Source organism: Aspergillus ochraceoroseus (assembly GCF_002846915.1).
Source record: "Aspergillus ochraceoroseus IBT 24754 chromosome Unknown P175scaffold_4, whole genome shotgun sequence".
Lineage (NCBI taxonomy): Eukaryota > Fungi > Ascomycota > Eurotiomycetes > Eurotiales > Aspergillaceae > Aspergillus > Aspergillus ochraceoroseus.
Window position 1 is genome coordinate 38,800 of NW_024468479.1, and position 21,531 is coordinate 60,330.

General features: G+C 28.1%; 5 protein-coding genes across 5 annotated transcripts; 3 read left to right on the forward strand and 2 right to left on the reverse strand.

The window, feature by feature from the left end:
* Positions 1-596: 596 nt before the first annotated feature.
* Positions 597-758, forward strand: P175DRAFT_0437927 (uncharacterized protein; the record flags this gene model as incomplete). The annotated part of the gene is made up of 1 exon (XM_040893877.1): positions 597-758. A coding segment is annotated over one exon (162 nt), but the record flags the coding sequence as incomplete, so codon positions are not given.
* A 13,189-nt stretch (positions 759-13,947) lies between these two features.
* On the forward strand, positions 13,948-14,802 carry P175DRAFT_0501091 (uncharacterized protein). Its single transcript, XM_040897089.1, has one exon. It carries the CDS (start codon positions 14,052-14,054, stop codon positions 14,622-14,624), a length of 573 nt encoding a protein of 190 aa, XP_040751850.1. The 5' UTR covers positions 13,948-14,051; the 3' UTR covers positions 14,625-14,802.
* An 811-nt stretch (positions 14,803-15,613) lies between these two features.
* Positions 15,614-16,097, reverse strand: P175DRAFT_0217410 (uncharacterized protein). Its single transcript, XM_040892614.1, has 2 exons — positions 15,925-16,097; positions 15,614-15,845 (listed from the first exon to the last, which is right to left on the reverse strand). The coding sequence occupies exon 2, from the start codon at positions 15,817-15,819 to the stop codon at positions 15,646-15,648; it is 174 nt and encodes a 57-aa protein (XP_040751851.1). The 5' UTR covers positions 15,820-15,845; positions 15,925-16,097; the 3' UTR covers positions 15,614-15,645.
* Positions 16,098-17,719: 1,622 nt separating this feature from the next.
* Positions 17,720-18,247, reverse strand: P175DRAFT_0492817 (uncharacterized protein; the record flags this gene model as incomplete). Its single annotated transcript, XM_040895918.1, has 1 exon — positions 17,720-18,247. One exon carries the CDS (start codon positions 18,245-18,247, stop codon positions 17,720-17,722), a length of 528 nt encoding a protein of 175 aa, XP_040751852.1.
* A 363-nt stretch (positions 18,248-18,610) lies between these two features.
* P175DRAFT_0501092 (uncharacterized protein) lies at positions 18,611-21,020 on the forward strand. The gene has a single exon (XM_040897090.1). It carries the CDS (start codon positions 18,897-18,899, stop codon positions 20,562-20,564), a length of 1,668 nt encoding a protein of 555 aa, XP_040751853.1. The 5' UTR covers positions 18,611-18,896; the 3' UTR covers positions 20,565-21,020.
* The last annotated feature ends 511 nt before the right edge of the window (positions 21,021-21,531 follow it).

The window sequence follows — 21,531 nt, forward strand, 5'->3', positions numbered from 1 at the left end:
AGCCTAATATATTAATTAAGAGGTTAGAGAATCTATTTAAGAAAAGAAATAAATAATTCCTTTACTAGAATTAGACTATTCTAAAATCTAAAAACCTGCTACCTAAAACTATTACTAATTTAAGACTAAATACTAATAACTAATATTAAATATACTTTACTAAATAACCTACTACTAATAAACTAATCTCCCTACTACTAATATTATAACTACTATTTAATAGAGCTTATTTATAAGATAAGAAACTCTAGTCTATTTTAAATACTCTAAAGAATAGTTTACTAAGATATCTTAATATTATACTAGCTAATTATAAATATACTAGTTTATACCTAAAATACTAAAACTAACTTTATATATCTAACTATAATAAAATAAAAGCTAAAATATTAAGACTTTATTATAAAAACCCTACTACTAAATATTCTAGAAAAATTAAGATATATAAACTAATATTATATAAATATTTCTAGTCTAAAATCTATAAGTATATTAATTAATAGATCTAGAACTATTATCTCTACTATTAAATTACTCCTTCCTAAAAAGTAAAGTAAGAAATACTAAGACCTCTATTAATTCCTAAATATACCTAACAAGATATAAGTATAGACTTTATTATATATTTATTATTAAGTAATAATTATAATATTATTCTAGTTATAATTAACTATCTAATAAAGATAAAATACTTTCTTTCTTATACTAGAATAATTAATATTAAAGAAGTAATTAATCTATATCTTAAGTATATTTAGAAACTCTATAATATCTTTAAAATAATTATATTAAATTATAGAGTCTAATTTATTATTACTTTTTAAAAATACCTAATATCCTGCCTAAAAATTTATAATCTATTATTTATTATTTATTATTCTAAGACTAATAACTAAACTAAATATATTAATACTATTCTAGAATAATACTTATAAGTATATATATTATATCTATAAGATAATTAGTTTAAATAGCTATTAATAATTAAGTTTATTACTAACTTTATTTACTCTAAATCTATAAAAATATTATTATTTATAGCTAATTATAGATTTTATTTAATATTAGAATTTAAATTAAGTTATTTTACTATCTATTCTACTAAAAAAGATACTAAGAAATTTACTAATACTATATATAAAATTTATAAGTTTATTTATATTAAAATCTTATTTACTTAAGCTTATTATAAAGTACAAGCTAATTACTAAAAGTAATCTATATATTACTATATTATAAAGTAAGAAGTCTAGCTAGATACCTATAATATTTAAATACTTTACCTATAGAAGAAATTAGACTAGAAAAACTTTAGACTATACTATATTAAGAAAATTATTAGCCTATATACTTATAAATTTAAATTATTTAAAAGTATAAGAATCTATTCTATATTTAATATATTTTTATTTTACCTTATTACTAATAACCCTCTACTTAATTAATATCCTAATCTACTACTACTTATTAAAGTAAAAGAATTAAAAAAATAAGAAGTTAAAAAAATTCTTAATTTCTAATAAGTTTATTAAAGTTATAGTAAATCTAAACTATAATATACTATTAAATAAATTAGGTATAATAAGCTAACTAAAGAGCCTGCTAAATATCTAAAAAATACTTATTAACTAGTAAATAATTATTACCTCTATTATCTTAAGAAATCCCAGCCAATTCCTCCCTAGTTTTAATAGAGCTCGACTCTAAGAGGGGGGGTACTATCACAGCATGAAGCTATAGTACCTATCTAGTTAGATTCTACCTTAACTATCTACCCTTATTCCTATATTTAAGCTATATTGTCCTTAATCCTGTTATAGCTTTTCAAGCTATGTCCTGTCTATTACCTGGCATCTACTATTCTGCTGTTCTGTCTAGTTAGCTCCTAGTCAATGAATATCTGAATCCGACTCTGCCCCCTGACAAATAGGATTTTTATAATAAAGTCTTAGTATTTTAGCTTTTATCTTATTATAATTAAGTATGTAAAATTAGTCTTAGTATCTTAAATATAGACTAGTATATTTATAATTAGCTAGTATAATATTAGAGTATCTTAGTAGACTATTTTTTAGAATATTTAAAATAAACTAGAGCTTCTTATCTTATAAATAAGTTTTATTAAATAATAATTATAATATTAATAGTAGGAAGATTAGTTTATTAATAATAGGTTATTTAATAAAGTATATTTAGTATTAATTATTAATATTTAGTCTTAGATTAGTAGTAATTTCAGGTAATAGGTTTTTAAATTTTAAAATAGTCTAATTTTAATAAAGGAATTATTTATCTCCCTTTTTAGGTAGATCCTCTAACCTTCTAGTTAGTATATCAGGCTTAATATCTAACTTCCTAGAATAATAATATATTTAGAAGTTAAATCTTAATAGAAATTTAGACTAGCAGGCTTATTAATAATTTAATAATTTAATTAATATAAAATACTTTAGATTCTAGTAATTTATAATAACTTTTATAAGTAATAAAGTCCCTTCTAATTTAGAATATTATTCTTTAAAATAATAAATAATAGCTAATAATTCTTTATTATAAATCTTATAATTATATTCTATTATAGAATATTTCTTAAAAAAAAATATAATAGAATATAATATATCTTTATTATTATATTATAATAATACTCTAGTAAATATATAATTAAAAATATTAATTTCTAGAATTATATTTTTTAATTAGTTAAAAGATTTTAATATTAGGGTATTTATAAAAGTAGCTTTTAATTATTTAAATATTTTTTAATAAGTAAATATCTAATTAAAGTTAATATCTTTCTTAATTAGATTAACTAATAATCTAATAATTTTTAAAAAATTATAAATAAATTAGTAATAAAAGTTTCTAAAGTTAATAAAGGCTTAAATATTAATTAGATAGATTAGTATTTCTTATTTAGTAATTATTTTTATTTTATTAAGATTTATTTAGAAGTTATCTTTATTTATAATTAATTTTAGGAACTTTATCTTATATATAAAGAATTTATATTTATTAAATTTAGTATAAAGTCTTACTATTTATAGGTATTCTAATATTTATTAAATATAATAAATATATTTAGTATAAGTTTAGCTATAAATTAGAATATTATCTAGATATATAATATAAAAAATATCTAAATAATTATATAAAGCTTTATTAATAAATCTTTAAAATAATATTAAGACTTTAATAAGCCTAAATAATATTATTAAGAATTTAAATAAACTTAATTAAGTTTAAAAAATAATAAGATATTCTTATCTTTTCTTAATTTATAGATTATTAAAAGTAAAAATAATATTAATTTTTAAAAAATATTTTATTTTTTTTAGATTATTTAATATCTCTTTTATTAATAGTAATAAATAATAATCTTTTATAATAATTATATTTAAAGCTTAATAATTTATATAAAATTATAGATTTTTTTTAGATTTCTTTATAAATAAAATAGGAAATATAGTAAAAAAAAAACTAGAATAAATAAAATCTTTTTTTAAATTCTTTTTAATTTATTTTTTTAAAATTTTTAATTTATCTTAAGATATATTATATAGGCTCTTAAAAAATAAAGTTTTTTTAAATAATAATTTAATCTTATAATTATTAGATTAATAAGATAGCAGGTACTTAGCCTCTTTTAGTAAGAATATATTATAGAATTTAATAAATTTAGGAGGTAGTTACTCTTATAACTTAGATTTAATAATAGTAATAGGATTTAGAGTAATTTTAATATTTATAATAATAATAGTAAATATTTAGTATTTATAGTAGGTATATATAGTATAGATAATAATTAAGACTCTAGTAATATCTTAGTTCTTTAGAGATTTAAGATAGGAATTAAGGTATTAAAGAGAAGTTTTTAGTAATATATTATATAATATTAAAATTTTTATAAGCTTTAAAAATATATTATAGTATTTTTTATAATAAAAACTTTTAAATAAAATAATATAATTAATAAATCTAATTTAGAGATTATAAATCTTTAATTAAAATAAATTAAGAATAATAGGAAAATATATAAATTAGATTATAAAAAAAATAATATTTTTTTTAATATAATTATAAATTCTTTAAATTAAATAAATAAAATAAATAATATAATTAAACTTTACTAAAGTATTATTAAATTTCCTTAATAAAATAAGATTTCTTAATAATAATATCTTTAATTAATTATTTATAATTTAATTATAATTTATAAAATATTTATTTTTAGCTCTAGAATTAATTATAGTAAAGATTAATAAAATCTTATTAAGAATTTCTAGATTAATAAATAAGATTATTAATTTAGATTAATAATTTTCTTTTTTTATTATTATTCTAGCTATTATAACCTTTAATAAATAAAGGAAGTACTAGGGGTATCTTTAATTATAATTTAGGTTAAGAATACTCTATTTTCTAATTTAAGAGATAGAAAGTATTTAGTAAGTAAGATTCTAGTTAATAAAAAGTATAGGTCTAGTTTAATAGTAAATATAAAAGTATAGCTAGTTAGTCTTTAGTTAGGGTATAGGTAGCTATTTACTAGGTAGTTAGTACTACTATAGTAGTAATATAGGTATTAAATTTAATAATTAAGATAATAAATAATAAATAGGTTTATTAGATTTTTAGTAAAAGTAATAATAATAATAAGATTAATAAGATTTATAAAAATTTAGGTAGTAAGAATTAATTTTAAAATAAATTAGAAAGGCTAGAAATTTTTTATAAATAAGAATAAAATAATATTTATATAATAATAATAATAATTTTTTAAATTTTATAAGTAATTAATAAAATTATAATATTATAATAAGATTTTAAAATATATTAATATTTTTTAAAATTTTTAATTAATAATTTATTTTAAAATTATAGATAAGATATCTTTATTTATATTTTTTTTTAATATAAGATATTAAAATTTAGTAAAAAAAATATTAAATTTATAATAAATTTATTAAAAATAAAATAAATTAGTATAAATATTAGTTTTTAAATTTAGATTTCTAAAAACTTTCTTTAGAATTTTTAAAATCTTAATATAATTATTTAATTTATAGATTTTATCTTAAATATATAATAAGATTTAAGTATATAAGATTTCTTTAAAATAACTAGTTATATAAATTATTTTATTATTTAAGATTAGAAAATAATTAAGATTTATAATTATTTTCTAGTAAATTTAAGAAGTAAAGTATCTTAAATTACTTTATTAATTATTAAACTTATTAAGATTAGGAAGTTATTTAGAGATTTAGATAATAAAAATAAATATAATAAAAATAATAATAATAATAGAAGAAATAGTAATACTAGTATTTTTTTTAAAAAAAAATAGTAATTAAGAAAATATATTATTTTAAATAAGTATTTTAAATAGCTTTTATTAAATTTTTTTAGCTTATATTTTCTAGTACTTAATTATATTATTTTTCTATTAAATATAGTTAAAAAGATTAGTAATAATAGAGTATAAAATAAATAATTTATAAAGTTTTTTTATAATAATAATAAAAAATTAATATATTTTAGTAATATATTATTTTAATTTATCAGGAATATTATATAGGAGGGTTTTTATATCTTTAAGTAGTATAGGTAATAAGATAGGCATAATAGTAATAATTAATTCCTAATAAAGGAGAGTTACATAATATTAGGAGGTAAAGTTAGATTTAGATATTTATTAATTAGAAGTTAACTAGATAGAATAGCAGAATAGTAAGTATTAGGTAATAGATAGGATATAGCTTAAAGAGCTATAATAGGATTAAGGATAATATAGCTTAAATACAGGAATAAAGGTGGATAGTCAAGGCAGAATCTAACTAGATAGGTACTATGGCTTCGCGCCGTGACATAAAGAATATTAAGTCTTATTTTAAATAGAATTAGTTTATAAGCCTTTTTAATTAGATATCTTATTATATAGATTAGTTAGGCTTTAATAGTTAGAAAATAATCTAAATTAGTATTTATTTTATTATAGATCTATTATATAAAATAATAAAGATTAAAATAAGTATTATTAAATTCTTATAAGTTAGGAAGTTTCTTATTAAAATAGATACTAGAAAAAGAGCTAATAAAAATAAGTATAAGTACTTTTATTATATTAACTATTATAATTTTAGTAAGGAAGGTATATTTAGTAAGAGTAGGGATAATAATAAAAGTAAGTATAATAAAAATAATAATAATTTATAATATAGTAAATATATACTTAAACTTAATTAATTTTTATTAGATTATTTTTAATTCTTTTTTCTAATATAATATTATTTCTTTTTTCTTAACTAATTCTAGGCTAGCTTTATTAATTTAGTTTTAGAAAGTATAAATCTTCTTTTCTAAAAAATTAATATATTTATTATAAGACTTAAAGTAAATAATCTAAATAATAAAATTATTAATAATATAATTTATAAATTTCTTAACTAAATCTATAATTAAGGATAGTTTAGATTATTTTAATATATTAATAATAGCTATATCTAGAGTAGGAGCTATATAATATTATAGAGGGTAGGTAGGTAATAGATATAGCTAATAATAGAGTATATATTTAAGCTATTTATATATAGGTATAATAGGTAAGGATCAGGTTAGAATAAGAACATAGCTTAAAGAGCTATAATAAGATCAGGAGTAACATGGCTTAAATATAGAAATAGAGGCAGGTAGTTAGGGCAGAATCTAACTAGATAGGTACACAGCTACGCTGTGACATAAGATTTATCATTATTTTCTAGTAAATTTAAGAAATAAAGTATTTTAGATTACTTTATTAATTATTAAATTTATTAAGATTAAAAAATTATTTAGAGATTTAAATAATAAAAATAAATATAATAAGAATAATAATAATAATAAAAAAAATAATAATATTAGTATTTTTTTTAAAAAAAAATAATAATTAAAAAAATATATTATTTTAAATAAATACTTTAAATAATTTTTATTAAATTTTTTTAACTTATATTTTCTAATACTTAATTATATTATTTTTTTATTAAATATAATTAAAAAAATTAATAATAATAAAATATAAAATAAATAATTTATAAAATTTTTTTATAGTAATAATAAAGAACTAGTATATCTTAATAATATATTATTTTAATTTATTAAGAATATTATATAAAAGAGTTTTTATATTTTTAAATAATATAAATAATAAGATAAATATAATAGTAATAATTAATTTCTAATAAAGAGGAGCTATATAATATTAAGAGATAAAATTAGATTTAGATATTTTGTTACAGGGAGCAGGCGGGCAGTAGGTGTAGCTAATAGCAGAGTGTATATTCAGGCTATCTATGTATAGGTACAACAGGTAGAGATTAGGTCAGGATAAGGATATAGCTTGAAGAGCTATAATAGGATTAGGAGTAATATAACTTAAATATAGGAGTAGAGATAGATAATTAGGGTAGAATCTAACTAAATAAGTATATAATTATACTATAATAATATCTCCTTTTTTAGATTAAGCTCTAGTAAAGTATTCCTAAAATTCAGGCTTTCTAAGGTAGTAATAATAATAAGTAGTAATATATTTAATAGTATTCTCTAGGTAGCTAGTAGAAATTTTAATAATAGTAGAGTATCTAATCTATTTAATAATATACTTTAAATATAAGTAGCTATTTTAGTTATAATAGTTCTAGTAGAAATTAACTACTTCCTTAATCTCCTATTTCTTAATACTATTAACTTTAATATATAGGGATTTAATTTCCTCTTATTTAAGTAATAAGTCTTTAGTAATTAGGTATAATAATTTAATATAAAATACTAGATATATTTTCATGCTCTTAAGTAAGTCTAGTTTATAGATATAAGGGCTAATAATCCTCCTAATAAGAAAAGGGCCTAGATTTTTCTAGTCTAATTTTTTTTAGGGGTACAGGATTATAATATTCTTAATATTTAACTAGATTAATTAGCCCTTAATATAGTATCTAGTAGGGTAGTATTTCTAATTAATATAATATTTATAATAGGCTTAAATAATAATTATAATAGTATAATAATATTTTTATATCTATTTTATAATTAGAGTAAATTAGTAAGTATTATAAGTTTATAAGTAATAATTAAATAGGATAGGCTTAAATCTTATATAGGGGTTAAAATTATATAGAATAAAGAATAAAGAATATTTAGTAATCTTAAAATTAATATTATTAGTAGTAAATTTTACTATAAGTAGCTATTTAGCCTAATTATTTTATAAGTAATTAATATAGATTTATAGATATTATTCTAAAATAATATTTATATATTTAATTTATTTATTAGTCTTAGGATAATAAATAATAAATAAGAATAATCTTATCTTTAAGATATAGTTTAAGTATATCTAGAATATTAATATAAACTAGGATCCTTAATTAAATATAATAGACTTAGGAAATCTATAAAATCTCTAAATATAGTCTTAGAATAAATAAATAGCTCTTTTAATATTATAGATACTATTATAGAGAATATAATATTAAAATTTTATTAACTAGTTAACTATTACTATAATAATATTAAAGCCTAAGCTTTAAAGTAAATATATAATAAAATTAATAAATATATTTTTCTAGAAATTCTTAAGTATAAATAAGGAATAAAATACTTTTTAATATTTATTTTAGTAAGATATAGATTATTTATAAATATAATAATTATAAACCTATTACTTTATAAATTATAGTATTCTAGGCTAGTAATATAATTATAATAATAATTTATAAATCTTTAATTTATTTTAATAGCTAGTAATTATATTTTTATAATATTTATATATTAATTTTATCTTTAATTCTTCTATATTAGGAATATATAGTTAATTATAATAAAATAAAAGTCTAGAATAATAAATATATTTAAATAATATAATTAGTAAATAATAATTATAGCCCTTTTCTAGACTTTCTAAAATATTATTAAGGGCTAGATCTTATTTATAACCCTTATCTAGATACTTTTTTAGCTATTTAAGGAGCTAGATAGTCTCTTCTTCTTTAAGCTTAAGTAGCTAGAAGTATACTAACTTCCTTCTAGTAATAGCTTGGAGCTAGATTAATTATAATATTTACTAGCTTTATAACTTCTCTAAATATTTAAGTAGGAAACTTACTAAGTTTTTTCTTTTTAATATTATTTAACTCTAGTATAGTAAATATTTATTTCCCTCTTTAAGAAGATTTTATAATCTTCTAGTTAAGTTATCTAATTTTATTTTATACTTACCTAGGTAATAATTAATTATAAAGTTAAAGTAGAATAAGAATTTAAATTATTAGGCTTATTATTAATTTAGTATTTTAATTATTATAAAATACTCTAGATTTCTATAATTAGTTATAATTTTAATTAGATACTAGTATTCTTCTAATTCTAGGATCTATTTTTTTAAGTAATAAATAATTACTAGTAACTCCTTATTATATATTTTATAATTATATTTAGTTAGAGTTATTTTTTTTAAGTAGAATCTTACTAGATATAGAATTTTATTATTATTATATTATAATAATACTCTAGTAAATATAAAGTTTAAGATATTAATTTTTAAAATAATTAATTAATCTTAATTAAAGAACTTTAGTATTAATTTCTTAATAAATTCTATTTTTAGTATTTTAAAAGTAGTCTAGTAAATTAGAGTTTATAAGAATAGGGTTTCTTTTTTCTTTAAGATAGTAATAGGTGCAAGAATTTATAAGAATTCTTTAATAAAGTATTAGTAAAATCTAGTAAATTTTATAAAATTCTTAATATTAGTAACTATTTTAGATAGCTTTTAATTTACTATAGTCTTAATTTTCTTAAGATTTATATAGGTATCTTCTTTTCTAATAATAATATCTAGAAACTTAACTTCTAGCTAGTAAAATTTATATTTAGATATCTTTATATATAAGTTATTATTTTTTAAGATTTATAATATTTATTTTAAATATTTAATATATTTTTTTCTTATATAGTTATAGATTAGGATATTATTTAAAAATATATTATAAAATATATCTATATACTATTATAAAATATTATTTATAAAATATTAGAAAGTAGCTAGAGTACTAGTTAGGCTAAATAATATAATTAGGGACTTATATAGCCTAAAATAGGTTTAAAAAGTAGTTAAGTATTCTAACCTCTTCTTAATATAGATATTATTAAAGGTAGCTACTAAATTAATTTTAGAGAAATACTATATTCCCTATAAATTATTTAAGATTTTTTTAATTAAAGGTAATAAATAATAGTCCTTAACTAATATAATATTTAGTCCTTAGTAATCTATATATAGGTAGAGGCTATCTCTAGGTTTATTAATAAATAAAATAAGAAAGATAGCTAGGAATAAATTAAGATATATAAAACCTTTCTTTAGATTTTTTTCTAGTTATTTCTTTAAAGTAATTAATTATACTTGTAATATTAGATATAATTTATTAAATAAAAGTTATTTTTCTTCTTAAATCTTAATATTATAATTATATAATTAGTATAGTAATAACTTCTCTACTTTTTAAGGATTAAATATATCTTAAAAATCTTATAATTCTAGGAAAAATATAGATAATAATTTAGGACTAGTATTTTTATATTTTAGTTCTTTATTAACTTTATTTAATAAGGTCTAGTATAGTTTCTATACTAGATAGCAGGTATATATAACTAATATTCTTAAGAATATTTAGTATATTTTTATAAGTATAAGAAGTTTTAACTTTAATAATTTTTTTTATTAATTTAATTACTTAGGTTAATTCTTCTAGAGAATATTTATTAGGACTCTTACCCTTATAAGTTTAAGAGGTATATTATAGTATTTATAGTAGTATTAGCTATTAAATATAGCTATTTAGTTAAAGAAATATATCTTTAGATTATATATAGTAAGCTAGGCTAGTTCTAGAATAATTAGGTAATAAGAAAGATAAATAATATAGAAAATAAATTTTTAGTTATAATAATTATTTAATAATAAGTTAGCCTCTATATAATAAGTTATTATACTTTCTTCTATCTCCTTATTATAGAAGCTAGACAAGAATATTAAATAGGAGAATAGAATAGTCTTTAATTTATATATTTCTACTTATTAATAATTTATAAAGCTAACTTCTTTAGCTCTAAAATTAATTATAATATAAATTAGTATTTTTAAGTTTTTCTAGTATAATTATACCTACTATATTATTAAATTAATATATATATAATAGGGATTAGGGGAGTTAGTTAATTTAATAATAATATAGGATAGGTAGAATAGTATATCTAGTAATAAGGGCTTTTATATATATTCTAGTATTAGGTAGTAATTATAGCTAGGTAGACTTTATTTTTTAAGTTAGGCAGGATATTAAGAAAGTATAATTAGTTAAATTCTTCTAAAGTAGTAAGGTAATTATTCTAAATTATAATATAGAAAGTAAATAATACTATAATAAAGATTAGACTAGAATAATATATTAGTATATTTATTTATTTTTAAATTTATATAAGATATTAATTAGGTAAGAAATAGTTCTTTATATAATATATTTTATTTTTATAGTAAAAATATTTCTTATACTTATATTATTCTTTTCTAGGGAAGTATAATATATAATAAATATAGAATAAATCTATAATATCTAAATCTTTTCTAGGTACAGGGAGTATAACTAGGTAATTAGATAGGATAAAATTAGAAAGATTCCTTAATACTACTAGGCTAGAATAGTAGGAACTAGATATCAGGCAAGAATAGGATACTTATAGCTAGTATTAGTAATAGTAGTTTTCTAGTAACTAGAAGTAGTTAGTATATTTTTAGAAGTCTTAAAATAAGATAGGATTATAAAATAATATATTTTAGAATTTAATTAAAATATTTTAAATTAGAAAGAATATTAAAGAATTATTAAGTATTTTTTTTTTTAAAGTAAGATAATAAAATTTTATAAAGTAAGTACTAAAGTCTAAGTTTCTCTATTTCTAACTATAGAGGTAATTCTAAGTATTTTAAATTTAATTAGGATTTCTAAATACTATTTCTAGATAATTAAGTAAGTTAAAATAGTCTAGAAATTAAAGAATATTAAGTCTTATTTTAGATAGGATTAGTTTATAAACCTTTCTAGTTAGATATTTTATTATATAAATTAGTCAGGCTTTAATAATTAAAAAATAGTCTAAATTAATATCTATTTTACTATAAATCTATTATATAAAGTAATAGAGATTAGAATAAGTACTATTAAACTCTTATAAGTTAGGAAGTTTCTTACTAAAATAGGTACTAGAAAAAAGGCTAGTAGAAATAGATATAAGTACTCTTATTATATTAGCTATTATAACTTTAGTAAAGAAAGTATATTTAATAGAAATAAGAATAGTAGTAAGAATAAATATAATAAAAATAATAATAACCTATAATATAATAAATATATACTTAGATTTAATTAACTTTTATTAAATTATTTCTAGTTTTTTCTTCTAGTATAGTATTACTTTCTCCTTCTTAACTAGCTCTAGACTAGCTTTATTAGCTTAATTTTAAAGAATATAAATCTTCTTCCTTAAAAAATTAATATATCTATTATAGAACCTAAGGTAAATAATCTAGATAGTAAAGTTATTAATAATATAGCTTATAAATTTCTTAACTAAGTCTATAATTAGGGGCAGTTTAGGTTATTTTAATATACTAGTAGTAGCTATATCTAGGATAGGAGCTATATAATATTATAGGGAGTAGGTAGATAGTAGGTATAGCTAATAGTAGAGTGTATATTCAGGCTATCTATATATAGGTATAATAGGTAGGGGTTAGGTTAGGATAAGGATATAGCTTAAAGAGCTATAATAGGATTAGGGGCAATATGGTTTAAATATAGGAGTAGAGGTGGATAGTTAGGGCAGAATCTAACCAGATAGGTACATGGCTACGCCGTGACATATTTATTAATTAAGAGCTAACTAGATAAAATAGTAGAATAATAGATATTAAGTAATAGATAAGATATAGCTTAAAGAGCTATAATAGGATTAAGGATAATATAGCTTAAATATAGGAATAAAGGTAGATAGTTAAGGCAGAATCTAACTAGATAGGTACTACGGCTTCGTGCCGTGACACTGGCCAGCCGCAACCTCGCACTCCAACACTCTATTAGGATGGAATGTCTGTCTCGCCTTTTTGGCTGATTGGGAAAGTTTGATAATTACCTTACTACCACACCTCCTATATCCTAGACCTTCAAGCAATCATCAAGAATATACCCTTCACCATATACTACTACATACCAATATTGACATCATGCAGCAGTTATTTACTAAGCTTACGGTCATAGGATCATGGGATGAAGGATTACTCTGGGTCTGTGTATCTAATGGAAGACATATGTACAAATAGAAGATATGTACTTTGCATGAGGCATTATGTGGGATGACAATTTAGTTGCAGCCAGTCATTAACAGGGAGCCAGCACCCTCATTGCTTGAACCCAATACCAAGCCACTGGCTAATATTGCCAGCCTTTCCCGGGTCAGCACAATACGAGCCCTGTGCATGTGGATAGCTAACAACAACAATACCATTCGAAACATGCAATCGAATGCCATCCATCAGAACCAGGATAACCAACACCTTCATCGGGTTATATCTGACATGCAGCATGTGAGAAAGTTGATTTGTTACTCTAACCCTATTCTTTGTTTTCAACACCACACGCTAGCTGAATATTATGTGAGACTATACCTGTTGGCCTGCTCATCAATGCCTCCAGATGCTGCGCAAATGCTCGGCACATCCTAGGTGAGATATCTCGCGTAGCCTCATCAGTCATAGGAATAGAACCATTAAGAATTATGGTGATGTATAGAAGAGCATATAAAGCCTGCTCCTCCTGCTCCTCCTGCTCCCCCTCCTCATCACTTCTGGGTTCAGGGTTTAGTTCTTCGCCGAGTATATTGAATATTTTTCAACACTCAAAGCTAAAGCTCAACCAACTATCAAGTTTGCGTTTCTAGTTAGCTCGCCCTTCAAGATGTTCAAGTCTCTTGGAATACTTGTCTCGTTGCTCCTCTCTACCACTATTGCTGCTCCGAGTCTCACCTCCTCCGCTCGTCGGTCCTGCTCAACTGCATTTCCATGGACCATTGACACCTTGTCGGCTGCAACCCCTGATACTCCATCCATAGGGCATGAATTCACCCTTGCGCGATCTGGAAACCCCTTAAATAATACTGTAATCTCCGCCATTACCTTCTTTATTCCTGACAACGCCTATGGCTGCAACCTCAACATCCAAATCCCTATCCTCGCTGCGAATCAGATAGCCAGTGGTGCTAGCTCTGCGTTGTTTTGGTCTACCGCGCCGTGGGATAATTATAACAATCTTCCCACATGGAACAACCCCCCCGCCATCACGACTAATGTGGGCTCCTTCAACTTCCCTACAGTTGCTGTCACATCACCTTACACCACGACTATCTCATCGAGTTCCTGTGCTAACACACTGAGCTACCTGGTCGAGCTAAGCTCCTGGCAGGGTGCTGCAGGAAGCGTGGACTTTAATGCTCAGAATGGACTTGGATTTACAGTAATTTATAACTGCTGAGATAACTGGAATTAAATGGCAAACAATACTGTTAGCATAGTTGGGAGCTGTGGATGGGAATTATGACAATTTGTAGGACATACCTGGCACAGAGATTAGGTATAACAGAACATTATGTTCTCTGATATGCTCCTATTTGTAGCTAGATTGAAGTGTTACTTCACACCACATGTTCCTCCTATCCAAAGTCCTACACTGGATGTACTACACCCCCAACGAAATTGATTGCGTAAGATATTATCACACTTGGCTTAGGTTGCTCATGCTTCTCTTGGCACGTATGGGATTTGATATACAGCACAGATAATGTCAATCATTTTGTATATAGCTACCCTCTTGAAAGAAAAATAGCTGACCTAAATTTCAGCCAACTACAGGTGAAAAGCTTTTCTATTGGGCATAAATGCTTGAGAACGCCCCATATTCGTCTCTAATAGGATTTAGAAATACTACTTCAAAACAACCGCAGGAAACGAGGGTTTCCAGCTAATATAGGGAAAATGCCACCAAAAATCCAAAGAAATTACGTGAAACAGTTTCGACTGAAAAACTTTTATTAGAGATGTGTATTCCGGTCGCTTGATGCGAACCCTGAAAGAAACAACTTTCAGACTAAAGCCATTTTGTGTTGTTTAATTTCCAGTCATTAAGGCCGTGGCATGAAAATAATATGCAGCTTGGATAGGTATTAAAGTCTAAAATGTTGGATAACAGTGGTAGTCCATGTCAGACTGTTTGCGTAAAGGATAAAGGCAAACTTCTCTATTAGGAAACCTTTAGCCTATGTGGACAACCATTCGCTCAGATACCAAATACCGGGCACCATCAATTCAAGCCCTTCTTGTCAAAAACTCCTTCTGTCCCTCTATTAAAATCGTGGCACAAGGTCCACTAGTATTGAAAACCCCCAGGCGAGAATACGAAGCGCTGTCTATCCTTCCTCGGATGCTTCGGTAATTCGGAAAACGTGTATCCTGCTTATTTTCTGTTCGCCACTTAGGTCAACGATATCGCCACCGTCTTAAACAGGCGAACTTCGATCGAGTTGACGAAGAACGCGTCGATGTTCCGTTTTTAAAGATTTGAATTCCTCGTCGAGCTGATTATGCCATGGATATAGAACAAAGACTTGAAAGGCCAGCGCGGAGGAAGCAACCGTGAAATTGACGAGCGATATCCCGCGAGTGATAAACATGTTGGGCTAGATAATTTCTAGGTATTCTGAAGTAGGCAAACTGCAATAATCAGTAAGATACGAGCTCGGTAAGTAGTAAACAATAAGAAGAACATTCAAACTCACGACAGAGAAAACAGGCTTGATATTTTGTCTTTCCACGGGGGCTATCGCCAACGGTATTAGAATAACGTCTTTGCTGCATAAGAAGGAGAACAGATTTTGCAACAGTCGCAGGGGAGCTCCTGGGCAATGAAGGGAACTAAGGGGTATTAGTACCGAGGATAGATGGAGGTAATTACTCACTCCGTAGTTGGATGTAATTTTCGTCCTCCACTGCCACTATTAATGTGGAGAAAGGAAAACTCTTTGGGCAGGAATAGCTCGTGATATAGTCAACCCTACAGGAGCTGAGCGCCTAATACTATTCCACCTAGGCCCAGATGAATTATTGTTCCAGTTACCGTTCAAGCTAAATGTTTCAGCCGAAATCCCACCCATGGCTGCGCTGCAAGGTGAACCTCGCTTCCGCCCTAGTTCTGGATACGATGAATATGTTGGTCTAGTAACAACGAATTGTTTTTGTGATTGGCATTTGGTGAAACCCAAGGGATTCATGAGAGTAACCGGGTCATTCCGCTTACGAGATCAAGCGGCCAAGAAAGAATATAATGACTCGAAAGAATGCTGTCAACCTATGCAGCATACTCCCTTTTCCGGATGGCATACAAAAATCTTTGGGGTTTTGTGGAGGACAAACCCGGATCAGCTTAGTGTATCGGAGATGGTTCGTATCTGTCGGGTCCGACAAGATAAGCCCCATCTCGGATTTTGAACATTGGGTTCGGAGGTTATCCAACATGTAAATTGCGTGCATTAATGTTAGCTCTACTGGACGAGATACCAAATCTCCCATCGCTCATATTATGGGAACCAATATGGGCCCGCAAACGCTTCAAGGAGTAACAAAATTACTTTACACACAGTATTATGCAATGATCGGTAACTACTGTTATAATGCTTCCAAATTTCAGAGCGATATTTTGTCCTATTTATTGTTGGTCTTGATCTTTCACACAGCGAGTGCTGGTCCTTGCCGATAGGCCGGGCTGCCCTATGGTAAGTAGTTTAGTAGTAATTCTCTAGCCCCCTGTGATTATCATATTCTAGGTGACTTGGCTTGGACCAAAATCAATACAAAGAGGACACATACTTCAGTATCCCGTCCTCCAATCCATAATCTGTCTCTTATTGCAAATTTGGCACTGCGTTAGTAGCATGGGGGTTACTAAGGGGAAAATTATATTATAAATACGCGTTACTGAGACTTGTATTTAAGTTAGGGAGCCTTATTCCACACTAGAGATGCATGCATGGGAGAAATTACGTTCCTGGAGTAAAGGAGACTGTATTATTTATAAATGATATACTCTGTCTGCTTCTGGGGCGTTATATTTTGCTAACGTTGCCTATTACAACTGGCCGCCCAGAATGGATTTAAAGGCAAAATGGTGCTGGCAAAAGGAGACAGTAGATGGGTTGACGAAGACCTGGGTAATGTAGGATATCGTTTAGAGTCTCATACTGCCCCAGGCCAGGACCCATATGGGCTCTGCTGTTATTGCGAGCACCACAGGGAAAACAAATCGAAAAGGAAGCATGTAGGATTAATTGGATGTTTGATATTTTGCATGCGCTCGATTTGAGTGCAAGGTGATATTAATTATCCTCATGATGGGGATACACATGGCTCACATGCTGATTCGGACGTCTCATCCTAAGTTGCTTCTCCTGGGGATGGAGAAAGAGCTTAGTATATGAGGGGGGGTTCCTTGAGCTGTATCTTGACAAGCTAGTAAAGTAAATCTTAACAGGGGAATTTCCCCTTTCTCTGAAAAACCGGGGAAACAACCTCCCGATACTAGATGTGCTGTCTTCGCGCAATAACTAACATCTCATATGGTGTCAATCCAGTATCAGCGGGGAAGCTCAACTCCGTAAATAGGGATTGATGAAAGTAGGCCTCATAGTCAGCCCAATCTATCCGTGGGCCTAACCAGAGAATCAACTCGACTCTTTGATCGCCGTATGTGTCAAGATATTTAGCGACTAGCTTGGGTTGACGTGGGTAAACAAACATCCAAGCGCTCGCCTGCGCTGCTCTAGAATGGATGTCCCATGTCCCCCTAATGGTGTCAATGCTCTCTTCTGGCAGATATCTGTTGACAGCCAAGTCGACTTCAATTCCCTCTATTTGGATGCTCGGATGGCGATGTGCTATCAGCGCTTCAAGAAGGCCAGATCCACTCCCCACTGAAATGGCAAATGCAGGTTTGGACGGCAATAGAGTAGCCAGGCGGGTCACCAGGATACTGGATATGGCTAGGCAGCAATCGGGAAAGGTGCGAGGAGATGTAGAGATTTGATTTGAGAGTAAAGAGATATCCATTTTGGTCATGATAATATATATTATAATTCTTTGAATTTCTGTGTTGATTATAGAGTAGTTACAAGCAAGTGCGTGAATTAACAGAGATCAGTCATGGATTTACTATTTCCCAAGAGAGAAAAAACTTCCCTTTATATGGAATGGAGTACGGAGTACGGAGTACATTGACAATTTGCAGCGGAATGTGGGCCATCCAATGCATTTATAGGGTTAGGGTTTTTTTAGTTGGCAATTTTAGACCCACCAGGGATCCCAATACCCTATGAGCGTAGAACGATTAGTTAACCCCAGGCTTCCTACTCATTATTATATCCCAATGGATACCCCTGTAAGCCTGACGGAATAAATACATAGGCAAATAATAAACTGAAGACATGTGGATTGGCCCAGATATGCCTCCAGGGACCTGTGCTGTCTGGATTTCATTTATGTCCACTTACCGGGCGAAGATAACTACCAATACTCTACATTACAGCGCAAACCTTGACTGTCACATTTCGTGCTTACGTGGCCTGCAAGGCTCAGACTGTCTCAAACAGGATCGACAGGCGTCCGTTCATTCTAGTCTTGACGAAAATTCCACGTCTGAAATTCACGCGCTACCAACTATTTTGAAAGACCAGCTGTAAGAAATCCGAGGGTGACCGAAATGGCCCAGATTAATGTCGAGGGGCATCTCCTCGAGCGAGCTGCGTTGCTCGAGCAAGAGAAAACCCGTCGGCATGACTATGCCTTCAAAACGAGCATGTCCCCGGTCGCTCGGACTGCGGCAAAGATTGTTAGACGCATCCGGGCGGAAGAGTTGCAGTCATTTTGGACGGGGCCAGCGGCACCCGAAGGCAGTCGAGATTTGAAAGAAGTAATGTTTCCTGGCATGTCCTTTGCCCTGTCGCGAGATCGGATGGAGCAAACCTCCATGTGGAAAATCGTCGCTGCCATGCCCAAAGGCTGTCTTTTGCATGCGCACATGGAGGCTATGATCGACATTGACTGGCTTCTTGATCAGGCCCTGGAAATCCCGGGGTTCTTCCTGGCCAGCCCGGAACCCCTGTGTGCGGATAACTCGAAATGCTTCCAGATATTTGGATTTCATTATCGCCCCGGGAGGCAAACTCACTGTACGGCAAACATCTGGCAATCGAGTTACCTACCCAATGAGATGGTGCCGCTTGCCGATGTAGCTCGCACACATCCTGGCGGGCTGTCCGCTTTCAAATCTTGGGCGGCCTCGAGGATGTCGATCCATGATGAAGAGGCCCTTCAGCATCACCACGGGATTGCTGATATCTGGAAGAAATTCACATTCTGTTTCCGTGCTATTGGTGGTCTGTTCTACACCGAGCCTATCTTCCGACGGTGTATTCCAAGGCTTTTCCAGCAGCTGCATGATGACGGAATCAAATACGTCGAGCTGCGCATGGCTCTGGGGCATCATCCTTTTTACCGTGAGGGCTCAGAAACAGCCGATGCTGATTTCTTGTACTTTTGCAGATGCTTCCAGGAGGAACTTGATCGTTACAAATCATCCCCCCAAGGGACGGCTTTTTGGGATGCCAGGATCATTTGGACTGCTATTCGCAGTTTTCCCGATCAATCCATCCAGAATTCCATGATAAATTGCATCGAATGCAAGGAAGCGTATCCGTCCCTCATAGCAGGTTTTGATTTCGTTGGACAAGAAGATCTCGGTCGACCTTTGATTGACCTTTTACCGCTATGTAAGTGGTTCCGGCAACAATGCAGCGATAGGAATCTCCGAATCCCTTTCTTCTTGCACGCTGGCGAATGCCTAGGTGATGGTGACAGCACCGATAGCAACCTTGTGGACGCCATATTATTAGACTCCCGCAGAATCGGCCACGCGTTTTCACTATACAAGCATCCCCTTCTGATTGACCTGGTGAAGGAAAAGAAGATTCTTGTGGAAATGTGCCCAATATCACACGAAGTTCTACGCCTTACATCAAATATCATGATGCACCCTATGCCAGCTTTACTTTCCCGTGGGGTGGCTGTCTCACTCAGCAATGATGACCCGGCGGTTCTAGGCCATGGCAAAAACGGATTGAGCCATGATTTTTACCAGGTCTTGGCTGCCTTTGAGAATGTCGGCCTCTCCGGCCTTGCAACTATGGCGGAGGATAGTATCAGGTGGGCTGCGTTTCAAGATGAGACCGATCTCGAATGGTTGGAAAGAATAAATGAGGGTAGTAAAGGGTTGAAAGCATCTAGGATTGCGGAGTGGAGATCCGATTTCGAACATTGGTGTAGATGGATAGTTGAAAATTTTGCCGTACAGAGCCTGGATGCGGATTGATACAGAAGGCAAGAACACTACCCGCATACTAACTGCAACAACGAATCCTTTCCAAATTATCTGAAAATGGGCAATACCAACCCTCGTCTCTACTTGTCTGATAAGTACGACCTTTGGGCGGCTAGAGGTAATACGACATGACATCTCGCGTCTTCAACATATAATGAGGGTAAACATACAATTATTTCCTCCACACACCCTTCCTTCATCACAATATAATCCCTAACAAGGCTCCAGACGATCGAAGAAGTGTAGCAGTCCGTGGCCTCTATTATTACAATCCTGTGACTACTATATCGTTCCAAGGTTGAACTGACTGAGTCCATCGTGAGCCCACATATTGGTTCACCAAAGTGGTGATTCATACAAGGGTCGTTGAATTAAAGGCCGGTCAGTGTGGTAGTTAAGGGACGTAAGATTTACATCCACTAAGCCATTTCATCAGATATTGCCTCCCCTAGTATGGGAACAACCGAGTTTTAATTCCACGGCTGCCAAACTCCAGCCACGAAATTGCGAGATGTCATTGAACCACCGAATGCTTGGCCTAGGTCTGGCATGAACAGGGGCACTGCCTTGCAAGGTAAGCTCGAAGGCAAATAAAGTAAATTTACTCGAGTGTCACTATCGTGCTGTGACAGATACACCCTACGCTGTTTCTACAAGGAGTTACTAGCCGCCTGTTCAATGCCAAAGCCATTTTGATACTTCGCGGTTGTCCTAAGCAATGGTATACGTCTGGTAGTAAGGCCCTGATGGAGACATGGTTTGATATATCTTATACCGCGCCACCGTCTTCGGGCGAACATGTTTACCGTACATTCATAGCGAGGTCACCAATAAGACAGCTTTATGCTCTACTAGACCAATATTTAGATATATATAGTTTCATGTATTCCTGGGGCGGCTGATTCTATCGGAGCTATCATGCAGAATATGAAGAAACGGTGGAGCTGCTCTGCAGGTT